General features: G+C 47.9%; 1 protein-coding gene across 2 annotated transcripts in view; it reads left to right on the top strand.

Moving 5' to 3' along the window:
- Positions 1–711: 711 nt before the first annotated feature.
- Positions 712–22,238, top strand: part of Ubash3b (ubiquitin associated and SH3 domain containing B) — a 138,693-nt gene continuing 117,166 nt past the window's right edge. Inside the window, exon 1 of one of the 2 annotated variants that reach the window (XM_028755877.1) lies at positions 712–1,477. In XM_028755877.1, coding sequence (XP_028611710.1) covers positions 1,350–1,477 — 128 coding nt within the window. In that variant the 5' untranslated portion in view covers positions 712–1,349. The remainder of the gene's footprint in view (positions 1,478–22,238) is intronic. The other variant, XM_028755879.1, reaches the window with a different exon arrangement.

Below are 22,238 nucleotides of genomic sequence, written 5' to 3'. Positions count from 1 at the left end.
GAGGCTATCCAGGTAGGCATCCTCGAGGGCACTTTAAAAGGCCTGTGAGTTGATTCAGCCATTACACTTAACACAGTCACTGGCATACAAATGGATCCAATAAATATTAGGTATCATCATCATCATCACCACCACCCTCATCATCATCATCATCATCATCACCACCACCACCACCACCACTCCCCCCAAAGAAGATCCACGTCTCTTCTATTACACTAAATGGGATCAGTTCTTGATTGAAAACAATGGCTTTGTCTCCAGGTGATCAAATTTTAACGGGCAGCAGCAGTAATGACTTCTGTTTGAGGTGGAGGTTGCTGGTCCTACTGGGGTGAGAGTGGGAGCTCCCTTGTGCCTCCTGTGCAGCAGAGACCCCATCTCCGAACCCTTTTATTGACAGGGTGCACACTCTCTCATGAATGTCAGCTCTTCCCATCCGGAAGTGCTATAATTAGCGTCCTTTCTCTGTTCCTTCTCCTTCTAGCTCCTAGCCCTTCATTTCTCTGCTTCCCTTCCCTTTCTTCTTCCCCTTTCTCTCCTCCCTTCCTCCCTGGCCTTTGCCCTCTCAGGTCCTACCATTTCCAAGAGTCAGAGACCCTTTTCCAGAAGTCCCTGTCCAGTCAGGCACTGAGGGCTGCGGGGGACTCGGCCTACAGTGATATAACAACTTTTTAATGTTAGCGAGATCTATTTGAGGTGACACTTTTTCCCGGGCCTTATGGCTTAGCCTTCTGGTCCTTTCATCCCTCCGTGCAGTGGGTTTCCATTACTGACCTCGCCAAAGATCAAATGAAACGTGAAATGGGCTATTCTGAAGCCCCGAGGCCCAGATGGATCGATATGCAAGCCAAGGGCAGAACTAGGGCTCTGTGAATCGAAGCACACTGGCCTACTTCGTCGCTGGAGACCTTCTGTCTAGAAGCAATTCCTACTAGGGCTGGCTGGATTCCAGCCGCCTTGGGCCGGCGCGGCCGCTTTAAGAGAGGGGCGGGGCCCGGCACAGGCGAGGCAGGGCCTGCCCACAAGGCTGCTTTTTTCCTTTTTTGATCCATTCAAAAATTACTCATTGCAAATTCCCGGACAGCTCGGGGAGGAGAAGCTGGGAGGGCGGAGGACAGAGAAGGCTGCAGCGGTGCGACGCTGGGACTCCCGGATCCGGCGGGCTGAGGTCGGACCCGCAGCAGCCACCGGCCCGCGCCGAGCTCCAGTGGCCTTTCCAGGAAGCGTCAGTCTCCGCCCGGAGATCGGGGAGCACCGCCCCCACCGTCCTCCCGGGACCCCCAGCTCTTGCGAGCGGGCGATGGGCGGCCGCTGAGCGGGCACTCGGCATCGCGACCCCAGCCCTCGGCATGGCCGCTCGCGAGGAGCTGTACAGCAAAGTCACCCCGCGCAGGGACCGTCTGCAGCGCCCGGGCACCGTCAAGCATGGGTCGGCGCTGGACGTGCTCCTGTCCATGGGCTTCCCCCGCGCCCGCGCGTAAGTCACCCGCCTGGGCCCCGCGACCCTCGACTTCGCTCCGGCTCGCCGTCCTGGCACAGCCTGAGATCTGCTTAGGGGAACGCGATGGACGCTCTGGCGACGGGAGTGCTTGGCTAGGGGGCTTGCTTGGAGGGGGGGGGATGCTGGACGGCTGGGGCATCAGGTTCGAATCCCGGGCTTCGCGGGTATCTCTGGGCGGTTCGCGCGCGCTCCCCCAGAGGTCTCTTAGATTAAGCCCGGGAGAGGCGGGTCTCTTGGAGGACTTGGATACCCTAATCCATCCAGATGCTGGTTTGGGAGCAGGGGTCGGGGGTCGGTCTACTGGTGGCTGGGGGAAAAGCGAGGGGCAGCGGGGCAGGGTGGCCGGCGCCCCCGCTGCAGCGGCTTTCAGCTCCGGATGTCGCTCTTGAGCTCCGGCTCCCTCCGGAGTGGGAGGAGCGGGAGCGTGGGTGTCGCTGCGTGTTCATTGATAGAGAGGATGGAATGGGAAGAAGAAGTGATTCCTTCAGGGGACCAGGGTTCTCGTCAGTGGTGACGGCAGCGCAGAAAGCTGTGGGTGCTCAAAAGTATGGGGCGGGGTGGGGTGGGGGAGCTGGCCTCCTGCCTCCTCCTTCCTTTCCGAGGGTGGGCAGGCGAAGGGCAGAGAGCGCAGGTGCCTGTCGCTGTAGCCTTCTGGAAAGAGCAGGGTTGCCAGCGCCAGGCTGCAACAGTTCTCTGGAGCCGGTGCACAGGAGGGCAAGGGGCTGGAACCTCGTCTGATAGAAAGCCGGCACCTTCTCTGGTTAATTCCTGGCTTGCTTGTTTCCTCGGTGGAGACACAAAGTTCGGGATGGTGGCAGGTGCTGCCCTCTCTTTCAATTACATCACCAGGATGGAAGAGTTGGGCGAACTTAATCAGATAGGGTCGAGTCAGTAAGTTCGTTCTTTCTGCCCGCTTTCATTCATGCGGTAACTCCAGGTGTCCTAAGGGAGCCTTCCTAACGTGGGGGACAGACTAAGGAAAGCAGACGCCTATTCAGGAATATATCATCCTACCCAGCCTGCTCAGACAGGCTGCAGTGCTGTTTAGCCCGCTCCATGAAAAGCTACAACGCGGGCCAAGATTTCTGCTTCCCGCTAAGGGCTTCAGCACAACACAAGGAGAAGATGCGAAGGATTGTGCATGGGGTGCCAAGTGAGGGTGCCATGGAAAGCCCTGAGGATGGGTGTCGATCTAGGGCCTCGTGAGAACCCGAGCTGAGTCCAAATAACACTGGAGAAGTTGCTTAGTTCCAGACAGCTGCCATTTCTGAAGTGAGATCAGCATCATGGACCCAGATTGATTAAACAAATGAAGAAGTGCTTCGGTGGACTCTTTAGATTTTCATATTTGATATTCAGTGGGCTTTAAGAGAACAACAGTCTGTTTCCTTCAGTTGGCCTCAGAGGCCTTGCTCCGGTCATGACAGACTAGGAGGATGGCTTGATTAGATCTTCTTTAATCCCTGAGATTGTATTATAGCAAGACCACTGACATACTATTGATGCCTGGAAACACTTTATTTTCATTACCCAGCTTAGTGAAGACATATTCCACGCCTGTTTTATGACCTAGGAAGCTGAGGTTTAAAAGAGGTTATACAGCATATTTAGGGTCACAGTACTTACGGGGAAAGCAGAGACTCCAACCCAGGCCTGGTGTCTGCATTGTCAGACCTCAAAGGAAGAGCCATGGTGTTCTGTGTGGATGAGGTGCTCTGAGCTGTGCCCTGCACAAGGTAGACAGGCACTAAGTGGTAACACTATATCTGTTTCTATCGGCTGCTGAAACAAATGGCTACTCCGGGATGGATGCCTTAAATCAGCAGAAATATATTCTCTCCATATTCTAAAGGACAGACGTTCCAAGTTGTTATCCCTGGGATAAAAGTGTGTTGGTGAGGTTGTGCTCCCTCTGAAGGCTGCAGAGGAGAATCTATTCCATTTTGTCAGCTTCTGGTGGCTGGTGGGCATTGTTTGATTGTGGCTATCCCATTTCATTCCATCGGGTCTGTACCCTTAATATTGTATTCTCTTTGCACTAAACTCTCTGGGTGTCTCTTATGATACATATAGAAAAGTGTGTGTGTGTGTGTGTGTGTGTGTGTGTGTGTGAGAGAGAGAGAGAGAGAGAGAGAGAGAGAGAGAGAGAGAAAGACAGCTTATGAAAGTCTAGTTCTCTCCTTGTACCACAAAGGTCTCAAGGGGCGAACACAGGACATCAAACCTGATGATAAGCACTTAATACAATCAACTCCAACTCCATCCCTGTCATCAGCAAATGGCAGGACTCTGTTCGTTTTCATGGCTTAGTAGTATTCCACGAAAGCATATGATTGCCCTGTGGTCCTCGTGGGTAATCCAGAATAATTACCCATGTCAAAGTCACCCCTGAACTTCATAACATCATTCTTGTAAAGTAGTGTGTATAGGTTTTAGGGATTAAGACATAGACACCTGACAGTGGTGGCTCACCCCTTTAATCCCAGCACATGGGAGGCAGTGGCAGACAGCCTGGTCTACAGACGGAGTTCCATGACAGCCAGAGCTGAACAGAGAAAAATCAGTCTGAAAAAACAAAACAAAACAAAAAACCCAAAACTAAAACGCCAACTAAAAACAAACAAACAAAAAACAACAACAACAAAAAAAGCCCTGGAAGGGGAGAGGGACCATAGATAAATTTGGAGAGTCATTAGTTAGCCTACCACAATGTATTTTTCTATTTCTATTATTGCCTCTCTTCCTTTATCCCAGAGGAAACAGACAAGGACTAAGGAAGGGAGGTGGGGTTTGTTGCTCTTAGCTAAATTTCTCCTAACAGGAAGTGGTGTTCTTGGAGTCACCTGACCAAATTCAATGTCCTAAGTGGGTTTTGTGTTCCTTTTGTTTGTTTGTTTGTTTGTTTTTGTTTTCATTCTCACGGGGTCTTTTATATCCCAGGCTGGCTTTGAATTCACTATAAAGCTGAAACTGGCCTTGATTTCCTGGCCTTCCTGCTTCTTCTCCCTTCACAGTGGTAGGATAGTAGGCACAAGTCTCCACACAAGGGCCCAAAGGAGGCTTGAATGGGGTCCCTCTCCCGCCACAAGTGTCTGCTGGTCACCTTAGCTGGTTCACTCAGGTCAACGGGAGGCAGCTATTGAAGATTTCCAAGGCCAGGATTTAGGTTCATGTGGAGAACGGAGGAGGAAGACTGCTAGACTTACCTGACCAGAAATACTCAGTGGAGCATCCAGCCTAGAGGGAGAAATGAGTGTAATGAACACTGTCATCCCTTGGGTCCCAGAAGAGTCTCGATGTAGCAGATGAAAAGAGACCCTTCCAGCCTTCCGAGGAGAGCAGCTGAAGCCAGGGGCTACTAGCTAGACTCCTCTCAGTATAACCGGGCCTGTCCTGGAACAAGGACTGGACTATGGATGGCTACAGAGAGGACAGGCCAGTGTGCCCAGGTTCCATTCTGAACTATGCTGTGCCGTTCTATGGTCCTGGAATTGACTTAACCCCAGGGCCTTGCTGGAGCCTTCTCGGAAATACTTTTAACGAGCCTGTGCTTGTTAGGTGCTTGACAGAGCTGAAAGCACAGACTGCCAGGCTGGGCCAACCACGGTGACCTCCGGGGGTATGTTCTCTGTGGCTTGTCACTCCCCTCCGAGGCTTTGTCACCTCACATAAGCTTCTGTCTGACTGCTGAAGAAGGACCTGTTTGTGCTGTACTTGGGGGTTCTGTTGGGGAACCAATGAGGCAGGGCTGAGCGGAGGCCTCTAGAGGGAAACTTTCAAGGGCTGTATGGCTCACCCCTTTTTCTTCTTATGCTCATTAGCTGTGTGCTGGCCCAAATGTTCTAAAAATAGAAACCCAGCTTCCTCCAGGCTGGTGAGGTTAGTCTGAAGGAAAAGGAAGAGTGATCATGGGGCAGAGGGACTTGAGTGGTCCTGAGGAGAGTGGAAGCGGCCTGTAGCTGAACACATCCATCTTCAGTCAAGGGAGCTCTGTCTGCATGTTGTCCCCTCTGGTTTTAGAGGATAGATGCTCTCAAGCTTGTCTCTAAGGGCCCGCCCAACTGTGTCCCTTGGAGCAAGTCGCTGAGTGACAGAATCCAAGGACTGGTTCCTCATACAGCCCCGTACTGACTTTTCACTCTTTTTTTCTCACTTGTTTATTTTAGTTTTGAGATGTGTAGCCCAGGCTGGTGTCACACGCACTGTGTAGCTAAGGTTGGCTTGGAATGCTAGTCCAACTGTCCCCCCTTCCTGAGCGCTGGGATCAAAGCTGATACACTACTTATTTTTATTTATTCTTTTCTTATTTTTATTTATTTTTTTACATGCATCGATGTTTTGTTTACATGCGTGTCTGTGTGAAGGGTGCCAGATCCCCTAGAACTGGGGTTACGGACAGGTGTGAACTGCCATGTGGGTGCTGGGAATTGAACCCAGATCCTTTGGAAGAGCAGCCGGTGCTTTTAACCACTGAGCCATCTCCCCTTCCCTTATTTTTATTTTTTTAAGGTTGCCTGTGGCTAGAACATTTTTGACTATTAAAAAAACAGAAGGCCTATATCTTTTTCCTAATGACTGAAGAGAGGGAGAGAGACAGAGAGAGACAGAGAGAGAGAGAGAGAGAGAGAGAGAGAGACAGACAGACAGACAGACAGACAGACAGACAGAGAAAGGACTGTGTGGCTCATTGATAGAACACTTCCTTACCCTCCACAAATTCTGGGTTCAATCTCCAGCACTATGAGAGGGACAAATAACAAGACAAGAAAGTCTTGACAGGGCCTGACAGGAGAACAGTATCCCCAAGTTCTAGTCCAGCGTCTGCCTGATTCTTGAATCATCTACTTACCCATTGTGTCTCTTTTCCTCAACATGGTGGTCGGCTCCCACACACAGCAGTGCCTGCCCTGTTAACACTTGAAAAAATAGAGCCTGGGCATTCACTATTATTTTGATAATATTGTGTTGCCAGGAGGAGATGAGGTGGGTGGTATTGACGTAGGAATAGCTGGGTAGGGCATGCTTGTTTTTCTCATTTGAGCTGTGTCTCGTTAAAGAGCTGAACAGTGGCAGAAAGCTGGAGTAAGCGCCTGGGACTTGGCTTCAGGCAGCAAGCCGAGTTAGCTACACCTCACTGCTCAAAGATAAAGGCAGCCCAAAGTAGCCCCATGAACTGTTGAGGACCAACCTGCAGGGCCATGCATTAAAATATCTGGTTTCTCTGGCTCTCTCTCTTTTACCTGTTGGCTGACACTGGATCCCCTGAAAGCATCTGGCCAAGCAGACATCTCTGAAATGTAGCCAACTCTGATCTGGGGCCTGGGACTCCTTCCCTATGCATCTTGGATAGACAATTACAACTGTGGTCCACTTGCTGCAGAAGAGTTCTTAACGGGTGAGCAGGGCAAGGGAGTCTCTACCTACTGTAACTATGTGCTTGGGCAACATTCTCTACACTTTCGAGTTACTGTGCAGTTTAAAAAACACTCTAGTGTGTATTAAATATCAACAGCCTCATAGAAGTCCTGTGAGAGCTATTTGCCCATGACCACATGGTTAGTTTCCGAGGGTTCTTATTGCTGTATGGACCTCAGCCTAAAACTTCAAGTCCAGTGAACTTTTCTGTGAACAGAGAGACTGCAATTTCAAAGGATGATGGCAGGCTATATTTTTAAAGTCTATTGAGGTATCATAAATTTCTAAATGATGCAGGTGGACGGGTGAATGGGATAAGACACGGCATATCCAAGGCCTCAAAGTTTCCTTGTGTCCAGTCAGTAAGATGGATTGGTAGGGTCACAATTCTTGTCTTTAAGCCTGACAGAGTGGAAGGAGAGACAGACCAACTCCAGGAAGTTTCTCTCTGGCACTGTGAAAGTTTTCTTGTATCCTTTTGTAGGAGTCACTCTTGAGTCCAAACCCTGAGTCCTGAGCAACTTCCGATCTGGTTATTAATTTAGCTGGTGTTTTTTCTAGACTTACATGTAAGGTGGTGTTGTACAGTGTTTACTGTTGTACTTGTGTTTTCTTGAGTTTTGAGTGACTCTGTATGTGTGTGTGTGTGTGTGTGTGAGTGTGTGTGTGTGTGTGTGTGTGTGAGAGAGAGAGAGAGAGAGAGAGAGAGAGAGAGAGAGAGAGAGAGAGAGAGAGGCTTTTTAAGGTTTTCTGAGATAGGGCCCCTATCTCATAATATAGTCCAGGCTGGCCTCAAATGTAGTGTATCACTGAGGCTAGTTTTGATAGTTTTGAACTTTGGGCCTTCTTGCCTCCACCTTGTAAGCACAGTGATTGTGGACATGTGCTACCACACTCGACTTGATCATGATACTTTTTTTTTGTTCAAAATCCTGTGTTGTGAATCAATGGTTCATTTCTTTGGTTTGACCTTGAGGCCTATTGAATGGGCTGCTGGCCTAATTATAACCCCTGAATACAGCTTCTATGAAAATTCCCCGTTACGCCCTAATTTCTAATTATACATTAGGCTTTTAGACCGAATTGGCGATGACACAGCAGATTCTCAATCATAACCACTTTTAAGTCGTAGAAATTGAACACTGGACAAGGAAACAAGCCCAGAAGGCTGAGGGCTGTGGGAATGGGTGAACACCCTGCCTTGCTGTCATGTGCTATGCTTGCCTTAGCACCTGGCTACCTTGAACTCGAGCTGCCTTCGCTCAGCCATTATTGTAGCTAAAAGCTTTGCTTTGTCTCCTACCACAGCTCCTCTGGCTAAGGACGGTGGCTCTGTGGGAGCCACTGCTATCTCAGTAGGCACTACTTGTATATGGGGCTCTCCTTCTGTGGGCATCTGTCAGCTGTCCTATCTGTCTGTCCCCAGCAGGCATTGCACATAACAGCCTTTTTCCTCTGTGCTCGCATCTGGGGACTGGAGAAACACTGTTTTTAATCTGCTTCCGTCCTCCTGCCTCAGCGTGCAGTTTGAAATCCTTCCTGGGTTCGAGTCCTGGGACTGTCCATTACCAGCCAGATGAGTGAGTGTGGGATGAGTTTTTGAACACACCAAGCCTTTTTTCTGTCTGTACTACTCTCCGGCCCCTAGCGACATTTACAATTCTTCATCTCAGGCAGCCTTCTGACTCAGCCTTCTGAGTAGCTGGGATTATAGGTGTGTGCCTCCCAACCAAGCTCTGCTTGTGAAATTCTGACAGTAACATTGGGACACTTGTGCCTGTGGGACGTGCCAGTTTACACAAACAGTCGGGGAGTGCCTGGCATTCCCTCATCCCTCTGTAAGAGACAGTTTCTACTGCCACTTGAGTGGCTGTATTATTCTTCATGGTACTGATGTTGCCTGGATGCCTGGGTACTCTGTGCCTTTATGTCTCCCCGCCTCTCTCTTAGCTGGGATACACAGTAGTAGATGGGCAGAGGCCAATGGTGTTTCTCAGTACTGCATTCTGCTCCCTCGTGCCTGGCTCCCTCCAGAGGGTCTGAGCGGTGCCAGGCCAAGTACAGCAGAAGCAGAGCAGAGCCAGCACCGCCCAAGCTGCTGGCTGTGATTGATTGCCAGGCTCAGGGATCTGATGGGATACCATATGGCTGTCTACTGATTACTCTCAAATGGAGTCAGACTTGAGGTCTGGAGGGGGGGAGGGAGGGACAGAGGAGGGAGAGAAAGAGAGAGAGAGGGAGAGAGAGAGGGGGGGGAGAGAGAGAGAGAGAGAGAGAGAGAGAGAGAGAGAGAGAGAGAGCACAAAGAGTCTCAAGAACACATCTCCTGTGCCTTTCTGCACTGTGACGGGCACAGCCCCAAGCAGGACACAGAGTCAGTGCCAGGAGAAGGGTGGTAAGCAGTGCCCACGGGGACTAAAAGCCCTTGTCTCTTTTAAGGAGGAATTTCTCATGGACCACTGGGAATTTGCCCAGAGACTTCAGGGAGAATCTATCTGCTGCTTTTCTTTTTTTTCTTAGAGGGTGGTGGGTATGTGACATTGGGCAGAAATTTCTGGATCCTCTCCCAAGGGCATATGAGTTTAATCCTCTCCTCCTCACTCTCCCCATCCCCTCACCCATTTATTTATTTATTTATTTTGAGATCCAGCTGCCATGGAACTTTATCCTCCTGCCTCAGTATGCCCAGGGTTCCATTTTCTAACACCCGTCTCCTTAGTGACTTGAATTATCCTCTTTGCCTCCTACTATTTATGAGAGGACAGTGTCCCAGATGATCACCTCCTGTGCCACATGGTATCCCACTAAGCTCTGTGGAGTGGAGGAAATGCCAAATGGCAGTGCCCCCCATCAAGCACTGCAGGCAGCCGCTGCATCTGGTCAGCTGCAGACTGTTGCCAGTGGCCCTCGAGTGGCTAGCATGAATGTCCAGAGACATTGGGCGTTGTCACCTCAGGAGCAGACCAGTTACCGTGGTGCAAGCAGGGATCTTTGCCATTCCAATCCAAAATGAAACTGGCTTTTTTGGCATTTTAGACTCATGTCCTTGGCTTTGCTGGGGCTATTTTCTACTATTAGGGACTTTGAACTCAGCTATTTCTTAGATCTTTTGCAATCACCTGAGTGGACAAGTTGTATTGAACATCACCAGGGCATTTGTGTGGTTTCTTTTCTATCCCAGGGCACCTGAATTTTGTGCCTTCACTTTTGCTTTCTTTCCCACAACACTTTATTGCCCAAGAATGTTCTTCAGGGGTCGAAGGGGAATGGCTCAGTTATGCAAAGTGCCTGCCCTGCAACCTTTAGAATCTGAGGTCCACCATTAGTACCCACATAAAAAACCAGTAGTGGTGATACAAACATACAATGGTGATATATCACATTACCAGGTGGATTCATGGAACTTACTGGTAAGGCTAACCCAACCATGGAGTGCCAAGTTCCAGGTCTTAGAGAGACCCTTGTCAAAGCACAAGGAATATGACTGCTGAGGGACGACACCTGGGGTTGTCCTCTGGCTTCCACATGCACATGCACATGCACACGCACACGCACATGCACACGCACATGCACACACACACGCACATGCACACATACACACACACACACTCATGCACACATACACACACACATGCACACATGCACACACACACGTATATATACATGCACGAACACATACACACACACACACACACACTCATGCACGCACACCAAGCTCTTTAGGACTGTTGATATTCTAGAGAGTAAATAAATGGAAGGAAAGAAAGATATGAGGCAATTACAGCCATGGGGAGTCATTTAATGAGTGTGTATTAGAGTAATTTCCCAATTGGTACGAAATGTGCTGGCTTCCCTGCAAAATACAACCAAAGTGCCGGCTAAATAGAAGAGGAGGTCCTGCCTGCAGCCTGGCACCTAAGATCACCAAGTGACTCAGGGATGCCTTTTCAGTTAAAGAGGCATCCCCCCTTCAGTGCAGTTGCCAGATGTTTATATAATACTTCCGGTGTGCTCCCTGTCTCCTATGGAGGCATAAACATTCCTGTGTATAAAGCAACCTTGGCGGCCGGCAGCGGAACTCTCAGGATTAGGGCTGTTTCTATGTAGGGGTGAGAAGCTGAAAGAAATGCCAGCTGGGGTTCACAGTGGTCTGCAGAAGGCCTGGGGGAGGCTGAGGGCACCGATGAAGGATTTGGCAGCTGTCTGCTTTGGGGTGGTGTAGCCGTGTGGCTAGAGGGAGCTTGTTTGGGAATCAGGTAGCCGAGTTGTTTAGAATCGTCCTTCTGTGGAGACTGTGCCCTATTCAGAAATCCTTCCCGAGAGCATTCACTCTCTAAATGTTTATTCTTTTGTCCCAGGAAGGAAGCACTTCAAGAGCAGGAAGGAAGTGTAGTTCCATAGCTGTTGTACACAGTGCATTCAGCCACAGAGGCATATCCAGAGCCCTGCAGGGTGAACTGGAGTCTCCAACCAGAGTCGCCTGCAGTCTCCTGGAAGAGTGGGGCCTGCCCTTTTTGTCTGGTTACATTTGTCCATCTCTGACAGAGCAGCTGTGGCCCACTTAACTGCTCCTCTTCCCATACCCACTTCCTGTCTCCCTCAAACCTACTAAACATGACCTGTGAAAACAAACCAGGCAAAGGGGGCATCCCTGCATCACCTTCTTAGGGACACAGAATAAACTTCCTGAGGTCCTCTAATGCCTTCTTAATGAGAAGTTTGCTGTGTGGTGTAGCTTTTCAGAAAAACAAAACCAAAAAGTGTAGACACTTCACTCCATATTTGCTAGAAGCTTTGAAAACTTATAATAGGATCTGGGGGTAAAGATAGAATTAGATCTAATTTCTCTTTCCCTAAGACATTGGTACTCTTGTGTGCAAGACAGAAACTTAGGGCCATGTGGTACATGCAGTCCAAGGGGTAGAAGACATATCTATCGGCTAGGGTGGAGGTCGGCTAACTGAGTGCTTGGCTAGCATGCACAAAGCCTTGGGCTTAATCCCCAGAACCCTGTCAATGAGGACTATTGATGAATACCTGTAATTCTCCATCCGGGAGATGGAGGCAGGAGGATTAGAAGTGTAAGATCTTCCTCACATACATAGCAACGTCAAGACCAGCCTGGGCTACATTGCACAGGAGGAAGACGATATGACCAGATGACCAGAGAGGGAAACTTGAGTTTGAAATGCAACAGTATTAATGAATAGTTTTCTTTGGGAGGGGGTGTGGTTCAAAGGATTTTATATTACAAGGGAAGCATCTCTGACCCAAGAACTCAAACTCTGAAATGTTCTAAAATGTGCACACTTGAACGTAAACACGATGTTGCAAATGGCAGGTCTCATATCTGTCCTCAGGACACAGAGGCACCCAAAATATGTGACGTGACCTGTGAGGTATGGGGCATAAGTGAGTTTCATGCGCTTAGACTTTGTCCCTTCCCCAAGAAAGTTCATTCGATGTACAAGCAGTTATCCCTGAGAGAGGGTGAGACGTGAGGTCGTCCCATCCCAAGTATTTTAGATAAGGGATGCTTGAACTGGGCAGATGGTGAGATCTGTTTGTGGGAAACTCCTTCAGAAGGTGAGCTCAGAAGTGCATAGCAGGGACAGTAGCGCTGTTTCACTGGCTCAGACCCTCGGATAAAACTGAACTGAAATAAGAGCATCCAATGAAGTGAGGCTTTCAGAATCTCACGGGTTGCCTGTGACAGAAACAAACAAAGCCTTGCTTAAAAAAAAAAAAATCATTAGATTACACTCCTAAAGCTAGCCCCCAAGGTCTATTCCCTTATTTGGACACTTCCTCCTCCTGAAGCTGACTACCAAGGTTTAGCTATCAGAGTATTGAAGTCCACCGGAAGAGCCTTTACTGGTGATTTCTCTCTTTTTCCTCTTTCAGCCTCCCTTCCACTTAATGTTTTGCTTGGAAACAAAGTCTCACTCTGTAGCCAAGGCTAGCCCCACAGTCCTCCTGCCTCTGCCTCCTTAGCGCTGGGATCGTAGGTACATTCATCACTGAATCCAGCCCTCCCAACTTTTGTCCTGCTTTGCTTCCCTACTGTTGCTGGCTATGTGTTTGCTTCTCACCCTATGGAAGACAGCAGTCATTTGTTCTTAGGCCTTCTGGGAATGACAACTCCTGAGGAGGAAGGTGGGATAGGGTGGGGAGAGGTGTGTCACTTGAAGGGCCTCTGGCCGGCTGGAGCATGGAGAGTGTGGTTCTGGCAGCCCTTGACCCCCTCGGGCCCCCCCCCAACATCCATTCCCTCTCCCTTGCTAAAATCCATTAGATGACATCCCTAAAGCTAGCTGCCAAGATCTGTTCCCTTACTTGGTCACTTCCTCTTCCTGAGGCTGACTACCTAGGTTCAGCTATCAAAGTACTAAGTCCACCAATCAAAAGCCCCCCTTTGGCTCACCTAGTTAACATGCCCAATTAAAATTAAACAGGTCATCTTAACAGGGGGTTTCCCTTTGTACAGTTATAAACCACCATTTTTTTTATTTTTTATTTTTTATTTTTTGGTTTTTTGAGACAGGGTTTCTCTGTGTAGCCCTTGCTGTCCTGGAACTCACTCTGTAGACCAGGCTGGCCTTGAACTCAGAAATCTGCCTGCCTCTGCCTCCCAAGTGCTGGGATTAAAGGTGTGCGCCACCACTGCTGGCAATAAACCACCATTTTTCTATGGGGCATTTTTCTGTCTCCTCTCTATCCAGAGCAGTCCTTTGTCTTCTGGGGCAAATACCCCTCCTCCCTTTCTCTTGTTTCTTTCCCTTTCTCTCTTATCCTCTGTCTCCAGTGTCTCTTATTCCCTGTCCACTGTCCCTCTGAGACAAATAAATCTCCTTTGTGCTAAGCACTTGGTCTTGGGTATCCTAAGCAGATATATTTCCTAACGTCACCCATCCATCCATGAAAGTTGGAACGAGGTATATTCTTCTGAGACTGAAAATGGGCTTTGGAATGGAATGGTTCAAGTCCTCGCTCTGTTGCTTTCTGAGAATCTGGTTTTATTATGTGACAAGTCTTTTCCTGGGGAGACACATCTACTCACCCCAGATAGGGAATAGACCAAAGTATGGATACCACCAAGTCCTACACGGTGAGCCAGTGAGCTTTATTGGGATTACTTACAGGAAATATGGGTGAGGGGTTAGTCACCAGAGCAGAATGACTCAAAGACAGCTACAACACCAAAATCCACCCCAGCATGGTTGACAGCTCACAAAAACTGGGACCCTGGAGCACACTGCACACAGCTCATCAGGTGGAGTGTCTTTTCCAGGTGCCTCAGGTGGTCTAAACCTCTTCTGGACAGCTCTGCTGGCTTCTGCTTCTTCCAGGCAGTTGGTCTGATCTCAGAGACTTATTTGCAACTTTTTTTTCTTGAGAGTTGTCCTTAGACTTTATTCTGGCCTTTCTTACTCTGGCAGGGAGGGACCTAGTGAATCGGTCATCTCAGGAATTTGCTGAAGCTAATTTGAGTTTACCTTCCTGCTTAAGGAGCTTTCTCAAAGGATGGAATGTTTCCATCTTAAAAACAACTGTAGAACAATACATTGTCCGTAAGTTAATTCTGTAGATTGGGTGAACCAAACGAAGGCAATGGATATGTAAGTGAAACCCAGAAAGAGCTGCATGCATAAAGAAAGCCACGGCATATGCAATGCTACTTTGCTATTTATCTTCAGTTTTTGGGACCTGGTTCTGGGCTCTGCCGAGGTACATGTGGACCTCACCAAATCCTTTGATTCAGAGGACATGTCTGAGGATAGCTGGGGCCATGGAGTGCTTCCTTTGAAACAACCGCTTCCTTCTGGAGGCTTCAGTTTTCACTTCATCTCTTTTGGGAATTGGGGATATGAGTCATAAGAAGTTAGCAAGTGGCTTTTGTGAAACGCGGCACATGTGGCGAAGGGTGTGTGTCGCTGCTTCCGTTAGCTACTGTCAAAAGTTACTACGCATTGAACAACTTTGAACACTCAAGTTTTTTCGGTAGTTTGGGGGCGGGGAGTCCAGAGTCAAGGAGTTGTTTCCTTGTTCTGTATGATGAGTCTAGCTAGCCTCACACATGCAGCAAGTTGGCCTCTGCCTCCTGAATGTTGGAATTACAGGCATGTGCCACCAGACCTGGCTCCAAAGGCTTACATCGAAGTGCAGACGAACTGGTGTTCTGTCCGGAGGCTCTAGGAGAGACTCTGGGCTTACCTTTCCTAGCCCTGGGAATCTGTCTGCATTCTATGGCCAGTGGCACTGCCCTCAAACGTGTTGGCTTGACGTCCTCACTGTCATTATTTCTCTTCCGCTGCCCCTGGCTCCCCTGCCTCACTTTAGTCCTTCTAAATACCCTTGTGATTGTACCTCCTCAGTTTAAGAAACTGTATAGCCACCTCTGTAAAGTGTCCGTTGTAGTGGAGACAACATCCTAGGTTCTAGCATTAAGGCATGAGCAGCTTCCAAGATGCTCTCAGTCTGTCTGCTGCAGCACAAGGTCCACATTTCTCCCTAGTCTGTGACACCTGTCACATTTTCCTTTCCTGTCACTCACCATCATTTGCTATCTTATATCTTTTTTTCCACTTCTGTTTTCTTTTTTTTCTTTTCTTTTTTTTCTTTTTTCTTTTTCTTTTTCTTTTTCTTTTTTTTTTTTTTTTTGAGACAGGGTTTCTCTGTATAGCCCTGGCTGTCCTGGAACTCACTCTGTAGACCAGGCTGGCCTCGAACTCAGAAATCCACCTGCTTCTGCCACCCAAGTGCTGGGATTAAAGGTCACCACTGCGGGGCACATTACTCTTAGCTTTAATTCCCAGCCCTGATAGCTTGTGAGATGAGAGCAGCTACCTGCATGTTACAGGTGAGAGAGCACAGTCGGCAAGAGGTGGAACCAGAACATGAGCTGGTGACTTACGAAGGCAGCTTCTCCTTTGCATGTGCTGCAGTTCTGGGAGGTAGAGCCTCACACATCTAGGGAAAACAGTAAGCATTGGGCTGTATCCCAGCCCCCGTCCTTTTTTTTTTTAAGGTTCTGAAAGAGTGGTTTCTTTTATTTTTTTGGAACTATAGTTCATTAGTTCCTCTTCCCTTCTGTACTGCGAACTTGATACAGTCATCAGAAAGAAGGAGCCTCCGTTGAGGAAATGCCTTCATGAGATCCAGCTGTAAGGCATTTTCTCAATTAGTGATCAGATGGGAGGGACCAGCCCACTGTGGAGGACGCCCTCCCTGGGCTCTATAAGAAATCAGGTTGAGCAAGCCAAGGGAAGCAAGCCAGTAAGCAGCATCCCTCCATGGCCTCTGCATCAGCTCCTGTCTGCAGTTTCCTGCTCTGTTTGAGTTCCTGTCCTGACTTCCTTCAGTGATGAACAGCACTGTGGAAGTGTAACCCGAATAACTCCCCCTCCCCCTTCAACTTGCCTTTTGATCATGATATGTGATCACAGTGATAGAAACCCCAAGACACCTTTCCATCCTCAAAATCTTCCCACATATCCCTCCTTGCTTTTCCAAATTCATGGCTTCCCTGTTCATTGTCACATGCATAGATTTATGCACACATACATATGTGTATATACATGTGTGTTTCTAAATACAGAAGTACAACATGCTTAGTATGTCACTTGTCTGTATATTTTTATGTACAAAAAGCCTGCATGTTCTCCTTCTCTTGGGTAGACGGTCTTGAGTAATCAGTTTTAGAATGCTATTCAGTCCCGCTGAATGAAGCCTACACTCTTTGTCCCAGGAAAACGTTGCTAACTTGGCTTCAGTCTCTATTTTCAGGTCGCCCTTGGCTGACACAGACGTAGCAAATATGCACCCAGCCTTATTTTTTGCAGGTGTATCCAAGGGGAGCTGCCGTTGACTGTCTCTCCCTCAGAAGCCCAAGGAGGGGAAAACGGCTGAATGGGAAGTCTTTTTGTTTTGCTTTGTTTTTAAGATTTATGTATTTATTTTATATGAGTACATTGTATCTGTCTTCAGACACACCAGAAGAGGCCATCGGATCCCATTACAGATGGTTGTGAGTCACCATGTGGTTGCTGGGAGTTGAACTCAGGCCTTCTGGCAGAGCAGTCAGTGCTCTTAACCACTGAGCCATCTCTTCAGTCCTTTTGTTTAGAGACAGGGTTTCTCTGTGTAACCCTGACTGTCCTGGAACTCACTCTGTAGACCAGGCTGGCCTCGAACTCAGAGATCTGCCTGCCTCTGCCTCCCCAGTGGGATTAATGGCGTGAACCACCATCTCCTGACTTCAATGGGAATTCTTAACCGCACCTAGAGTGCTGGCCTCAGGCTGGTGTTCTGTGAGGTTTGATGAGTAACTGATGGCAGGAAACTTGAGTTCCAAATAAATGAAGTGATATCCCTAGATTACGCAGGACTGAGGTCACAAGGGCTGCCTGGTTTGCCCCTTGGTTTGTTTCTGGGCCCCACCCTAAAAAAACCCTTGTGGTTGGCTTTCTAGTGGTATGGACTTGGTTGACAATGATGCTAACTCCCTTTTGGATGTGTGTGTGTGTGTGTGTGTGTGTGTGTGTTGAGGTGGGGAAGGGACAGGCACTGGATAATTCATGGGGTCACAGATCATCCAGCTCTTGCCAACTACACAGCTTCTACCTGCTGCTGACACGTGTCATGGTGGTAGAAACAGGAAGTACATTCTTGTTCCCTGGGCAAAAACCACAGTGTGGTTTGTTACCAAGTTTGTGATCAGACTGATGCAGGTTCAAATCCCGACTCCATATACCCCAGTTAATGAAAATCTCTGTGAGTCGAAGTGTGGTCCTCTCTTTAACGCAAGGTGATGGCATCTATCTCAGAGCATCACTCCAGTGACGGAAGAAAATAGAGCACATAGGTGGGGTCAGTGTGAAGCCTGTTGGTAAGTGTGCATTGAGTGATGGGCAGAGTGGGGACCACAGCACTGAGAGAAGTGTAGACGGGGATTCCATGTGCAGAAGGGATTTTTCCATTTGTTTTGGGTTGTTGTTTGAGACTGAGTCTCATGTAATCCAGGCTGGCCTCCAACTCACTCCACAGCGGATGAAGGCTTTGAACTTCCAAGACAAGCATGCACAAAGATGCACGGCACATTTCTGTTTCTTTTTGCTGCCTTCTCTGTCCTAGAGTTCAAGATACCCTGGCCTCAGCCTCCACATTGTTAGAACGATAGGCTAGAGCTGCCCCTCCGGGCCAAGTGAAGATTACAAGCCATTCATGTCTTTCTTTATGGACTGTAAGTTCCTCACTCCTTGAAGACAGAGGCCTGTGGTAAATGGGTGAGGCATCTGATCAATTCAGACCCTGAAGAGGAAATGTAAGACACAGGGATCCCTTTAGAGTATGGGAAGGCTTTCTTCCAAAGCCCATGGGATCCACACACTGTCTTCTGCTGGCCTTTCTATGTGCACAGAGCTGGTAGTCTCCCTTCTCAGAAATGATTCGTGGCCAGGAGTGGCCTATATAGTTACTCACTGGCCAGTATAGGCACTCACTGCCATATATATCTATATCTCCTACCACTTTGGAGACCTTGAAGATCAGAAGTTCAAGTTCAGCCTAGAACACATGAGACCATATCTAAGAACAAAACAACAACATAGATAAATAAATAAATAAATAAATAAATAAATAAATAATAAAAGAAAAACCTGTGAAGTTGAGCCTTCTGGCACAGACCTGTACCCCAAAACAGAGGATACTTACTACAGCAGGAGAATGGTGAGTTCAAGGCTCGCCCATGGTGAGAGCCTGTCTCAAGAAAACCAAGCAAGCAAGCAAGAAAGCAAAGAAAAGCCAAGGGCTTGGAGTGTAGCTTAGTAGGGGAGCACTTGCCTAGGATGCACATGGTCCTGGGTTTGAGCTCCAGTTTAGCAGAAACAAGGAAGGAACAAGAACAAAACCAGAATCTCTGACGCATTGGCTGGGTTGTAATACTAACACAGGACCCCTGTGGAAGCCAGCTTGAAGGTAGGACCTGAAAATCAGCTGGGACATAAACATGAGCCCTCCCAGAGATCTCAGGTCTCAGGTCTGAAGTGTCCTTTATGCTTCGTAAGTTCTTATCCCAGTGGAAGATCACAACTCACAACTGTACCCACGGAAAGCTGAAAGAAAGCCTTCTTCAGGTATGACAAAGTTCTCACTTCACCTATCAGTCATGACAGGAGAGGCCAGGGAAGTGACCCTGGCAGGATCTTACTTGGGTCTAAACTAGTATAAAGCATGAAGTGCTTTGAGCCTCAAGAGACCTGGAGTCATAGACAGTTTTTCACTGTGACAAGCAGCTGGCCTCAAGGATGCTGAGGTTGACTCTTAGGGCATGGAGTTGTAATTTTGTTGTTGTTGTTGTTGTCTGGGTTTTTAATTCCTTCCCTTTCCATCTTCTGTAGCCCGGGGGACTGCTCCTTGTTTTATCTGAGTTGTCTGGAAATAGTAGCGTGGGGTTACGGATGTTTAGCTTTGCGAATGCTTGGCAAGATAAGGAAAAGGCAAGGCAGAAAGAGTCGGGTTAGTTCAACAAAGATTCACTAAGCCTGATGGTATCCAGGACTTCGCTGTGTTGGCAGTATTAATACAGAGAAGAATAAGACCCAGCCTCTGACTACAAGAAGCAGATGACTTTGATATGTGATACAATCAAGGGAAGGGAGGGTATCTCTAATCTGTGGGATGCCACGTGAACATAAGAAACTTATCAGAGGACTTTTCACAGGGAGGTTATCATTGTGAGGGGCAGAGTCAGGTCTCAGTTCACAAGGACAAACAACCTTGAAAAACCCGTGGCCCAGTGATACATTTTACCACTTGAGGCTTCATGTTCACGCTCTGGCTTCTACTGAACATGGGTGACTTTCTGACTGATATCCTGGGAAACCTCAAGAGTTCCACTTTGGACTTAGAAACAAGCTACAGGGACCAGGCTGGCCTACTCTGGGTTGTAAGGTCTATAGAGATTGAAGGTCTCCTTTACTGGTCGGTCCAGGTAGCTCTTTCCTCATGCACCCTTCCCAGGGCTGGTTAGGAAGACTGTCTCTGCACAAGGCTGAAGCATGTACAATGATGGAAGGCTAGCCAGGGCCTCAGCAGAGGTTTTCTTGTGCATCTGCTTGCTGACCAATCCCCCGTGACTGAAGTTGTCCTGCTGTGACTGTTCTCTACACATGTGACAGGAAATGGGGGCCAACGTTTTGGACTTGGAGATAGAAATTTGGGATGGATGCTTCTCAGAGACAGCAGTGAGAAGAATGGCTCAGGGTGACTGAGCCAGGGTATTTGTTCAGCCCTGAGAAAGAAGAAAATGAACTGTCAAGCTGAGGAGATTGGGAATTTGAGACCCCAAGGCTCCTAAGGAAGTCCTGATAGAACTGGTGTGTGTGTGTGTGTGTGTGTGTGTGTGTGTGTGAGACAGAGAGAGAGAGGGGAGGGGAGAGAGACTTTCAACAGTAAGATGGACAGCTGTAGATCAACCTTGAACTTATTTTGAGAGAAAATTCTAGAAGGGATGAAGTTATCACTGCAATTTCTGAGGATGGGGTGAATGAGTATTATAGCACTTATTTTTAGTAACGAGTCCAAGACCATTTCCCCTTTTGGTCCTCTTAGCTCTGGGGTTGCTTTCTTATAGAGACTGTTTCTTCCTCAGACAAGAAAGATCATGATAAAGGTGTAGAAGTTGTCATAGGGGTTCTTCAGTCATCTCAGCATTTCACTGGACCTCTGCCACAGCACATCATTTTTCGTTGTTTGTTTGTTTCTGAGATAAGGTCTCATATAGCCTAAGTTGGCCTCAAACTCATATTGAAGCCAAGGATGATTTTGGACTTCTGGTCTACCTCCCACTACCTCCCAAAATGCTAGGACTGTAAAAATGTGAAACCACATTCAGTTTATGTGGTGTTGGGGATGGGACCCAGTGCTTTTTGCACACCAGGCAAGACCCCTAGTGGCTGAGTCCAGTGCACCCTCTCAGAGCTACTTGTCAGATGTCCAGAATGCTCTCTTCTTTATGTTAATTTCATGCTATAGCTTTTCCTGGTGGTTGTTCGTTTATTTTTAACACTCGTTTATTGGGTATGCATAGTACTAGGATCTAAAAGAAACATACACAAATAAAAAGTGGCCTCTGCCTTCTTAGTACTCCCAGTCAGATGGGGACAAAAAAAAACATCAAAATATAAAAGTGACAGAGTAGACGGCTTAAAAACAGAGATGTAAGTGGAGCTGTGGAGTTAGTCATTCAGGACTCAGGAAGGTGATGGTGGTGGGGGTCTTTGTTTCTCCCCAAAGAACTAGAAACAAATTTATATTGTTTTCTGGAAGGATACACACACACACACACACACACACACACACACACACACACTCCTCAGAACTTCATGCATGCTAAGCAAGCCCTTTACTGTTAAGCTCGATCCTCAGTGCCACCAGCTTTCTGTGCCATTCCTCAGCATCAGCACCCTTCGAACCCAGTCCTAACTTACTGCAAGAGACCATCAGTGTTAATGACCCCCGTTTATAAATGAGAAAGTAGAATTCAACCGGGCTTTTAGGTGTGCATTGTGAATGCAGGGACATCCCTGGTCTTTAACCCAAGTTTTCTTGGCTCTGAACTTTTCCTTACACCTATGGTTACATGGCTTTAGTTTTTGGCTTGGCTGGTTTATTTTTGTTCCTGGATCACAACTTTAAACTCATATAACGTGCTCCCACACGTTCACTGGCAAACAAATCTTCCTGGCAACACAGCCAGCTGCTGTTTCCTGTGTTTAGAGACCACATTGCAGGGAAGTGTTTTAAGAGCTGTTTTGAGTGTTGTGTCTGCTCCTCCTTGCAGAAGTGTGGATGTCCCTTCTAAGAGAGAAGAAGGTGACATGGATGCCTCGGGGTTCTGTGGCAGTTCTCAGGGGCTGGAAGATTTGTGTATGCTGACGGACGAGCTCAGAGCCTTTGTTTTGTGTGGTGTGAAACCATGGAGTTTAGGAAGTCAGTGGATGCTGAGGTCAGAGTTCCTGAGCTTCTCTGACCCTGGGTATGACAGTTTATGTCTGCGTTGCCCATCTACGTGACAAGTTCTACAAAGCTGCCGATAGTATCTCTGGAAAGTCCAGTGTAGCACAGATCTGTTAGCCCTCCTCAGAGATAAATAGGGTGTTTTTGGCCCCAAGATCCCAGAGACAGGGTAGTTACAAAACCAGGGGGTTGCATGCTGAAAAGAGGGCACCTTCTCTACTTTTCATCTTGAAGCAACAGAGAATCCAAAACTTACTAAATAAAGGCAAATGATAGCTTATGTTTGTTGTGGGCCTAATATGTG

The sequence above is a fragment of the Grammomys surdaster genome, unplaced genomic scaffold, assembly GCF_004785775.1.
Source record: "Grammomys surdaster isolate TR1022 unplaced genomic scaffold, NIH_TR_1.0 126086, whole genome shotgun sequence".
In the NCBI taxonomy this organism is placed as follows: Eukaryota; Metazoa; Chordata; class Mammalia; order Rodentia; family Muridae; genus Grammomys; species Grammomys surdaster.
The sequence above is the reverse complement of the archived record's forward strand: the minus strand, read 5'-3'. Positions and strand labels throughout refer to the sequence as shown.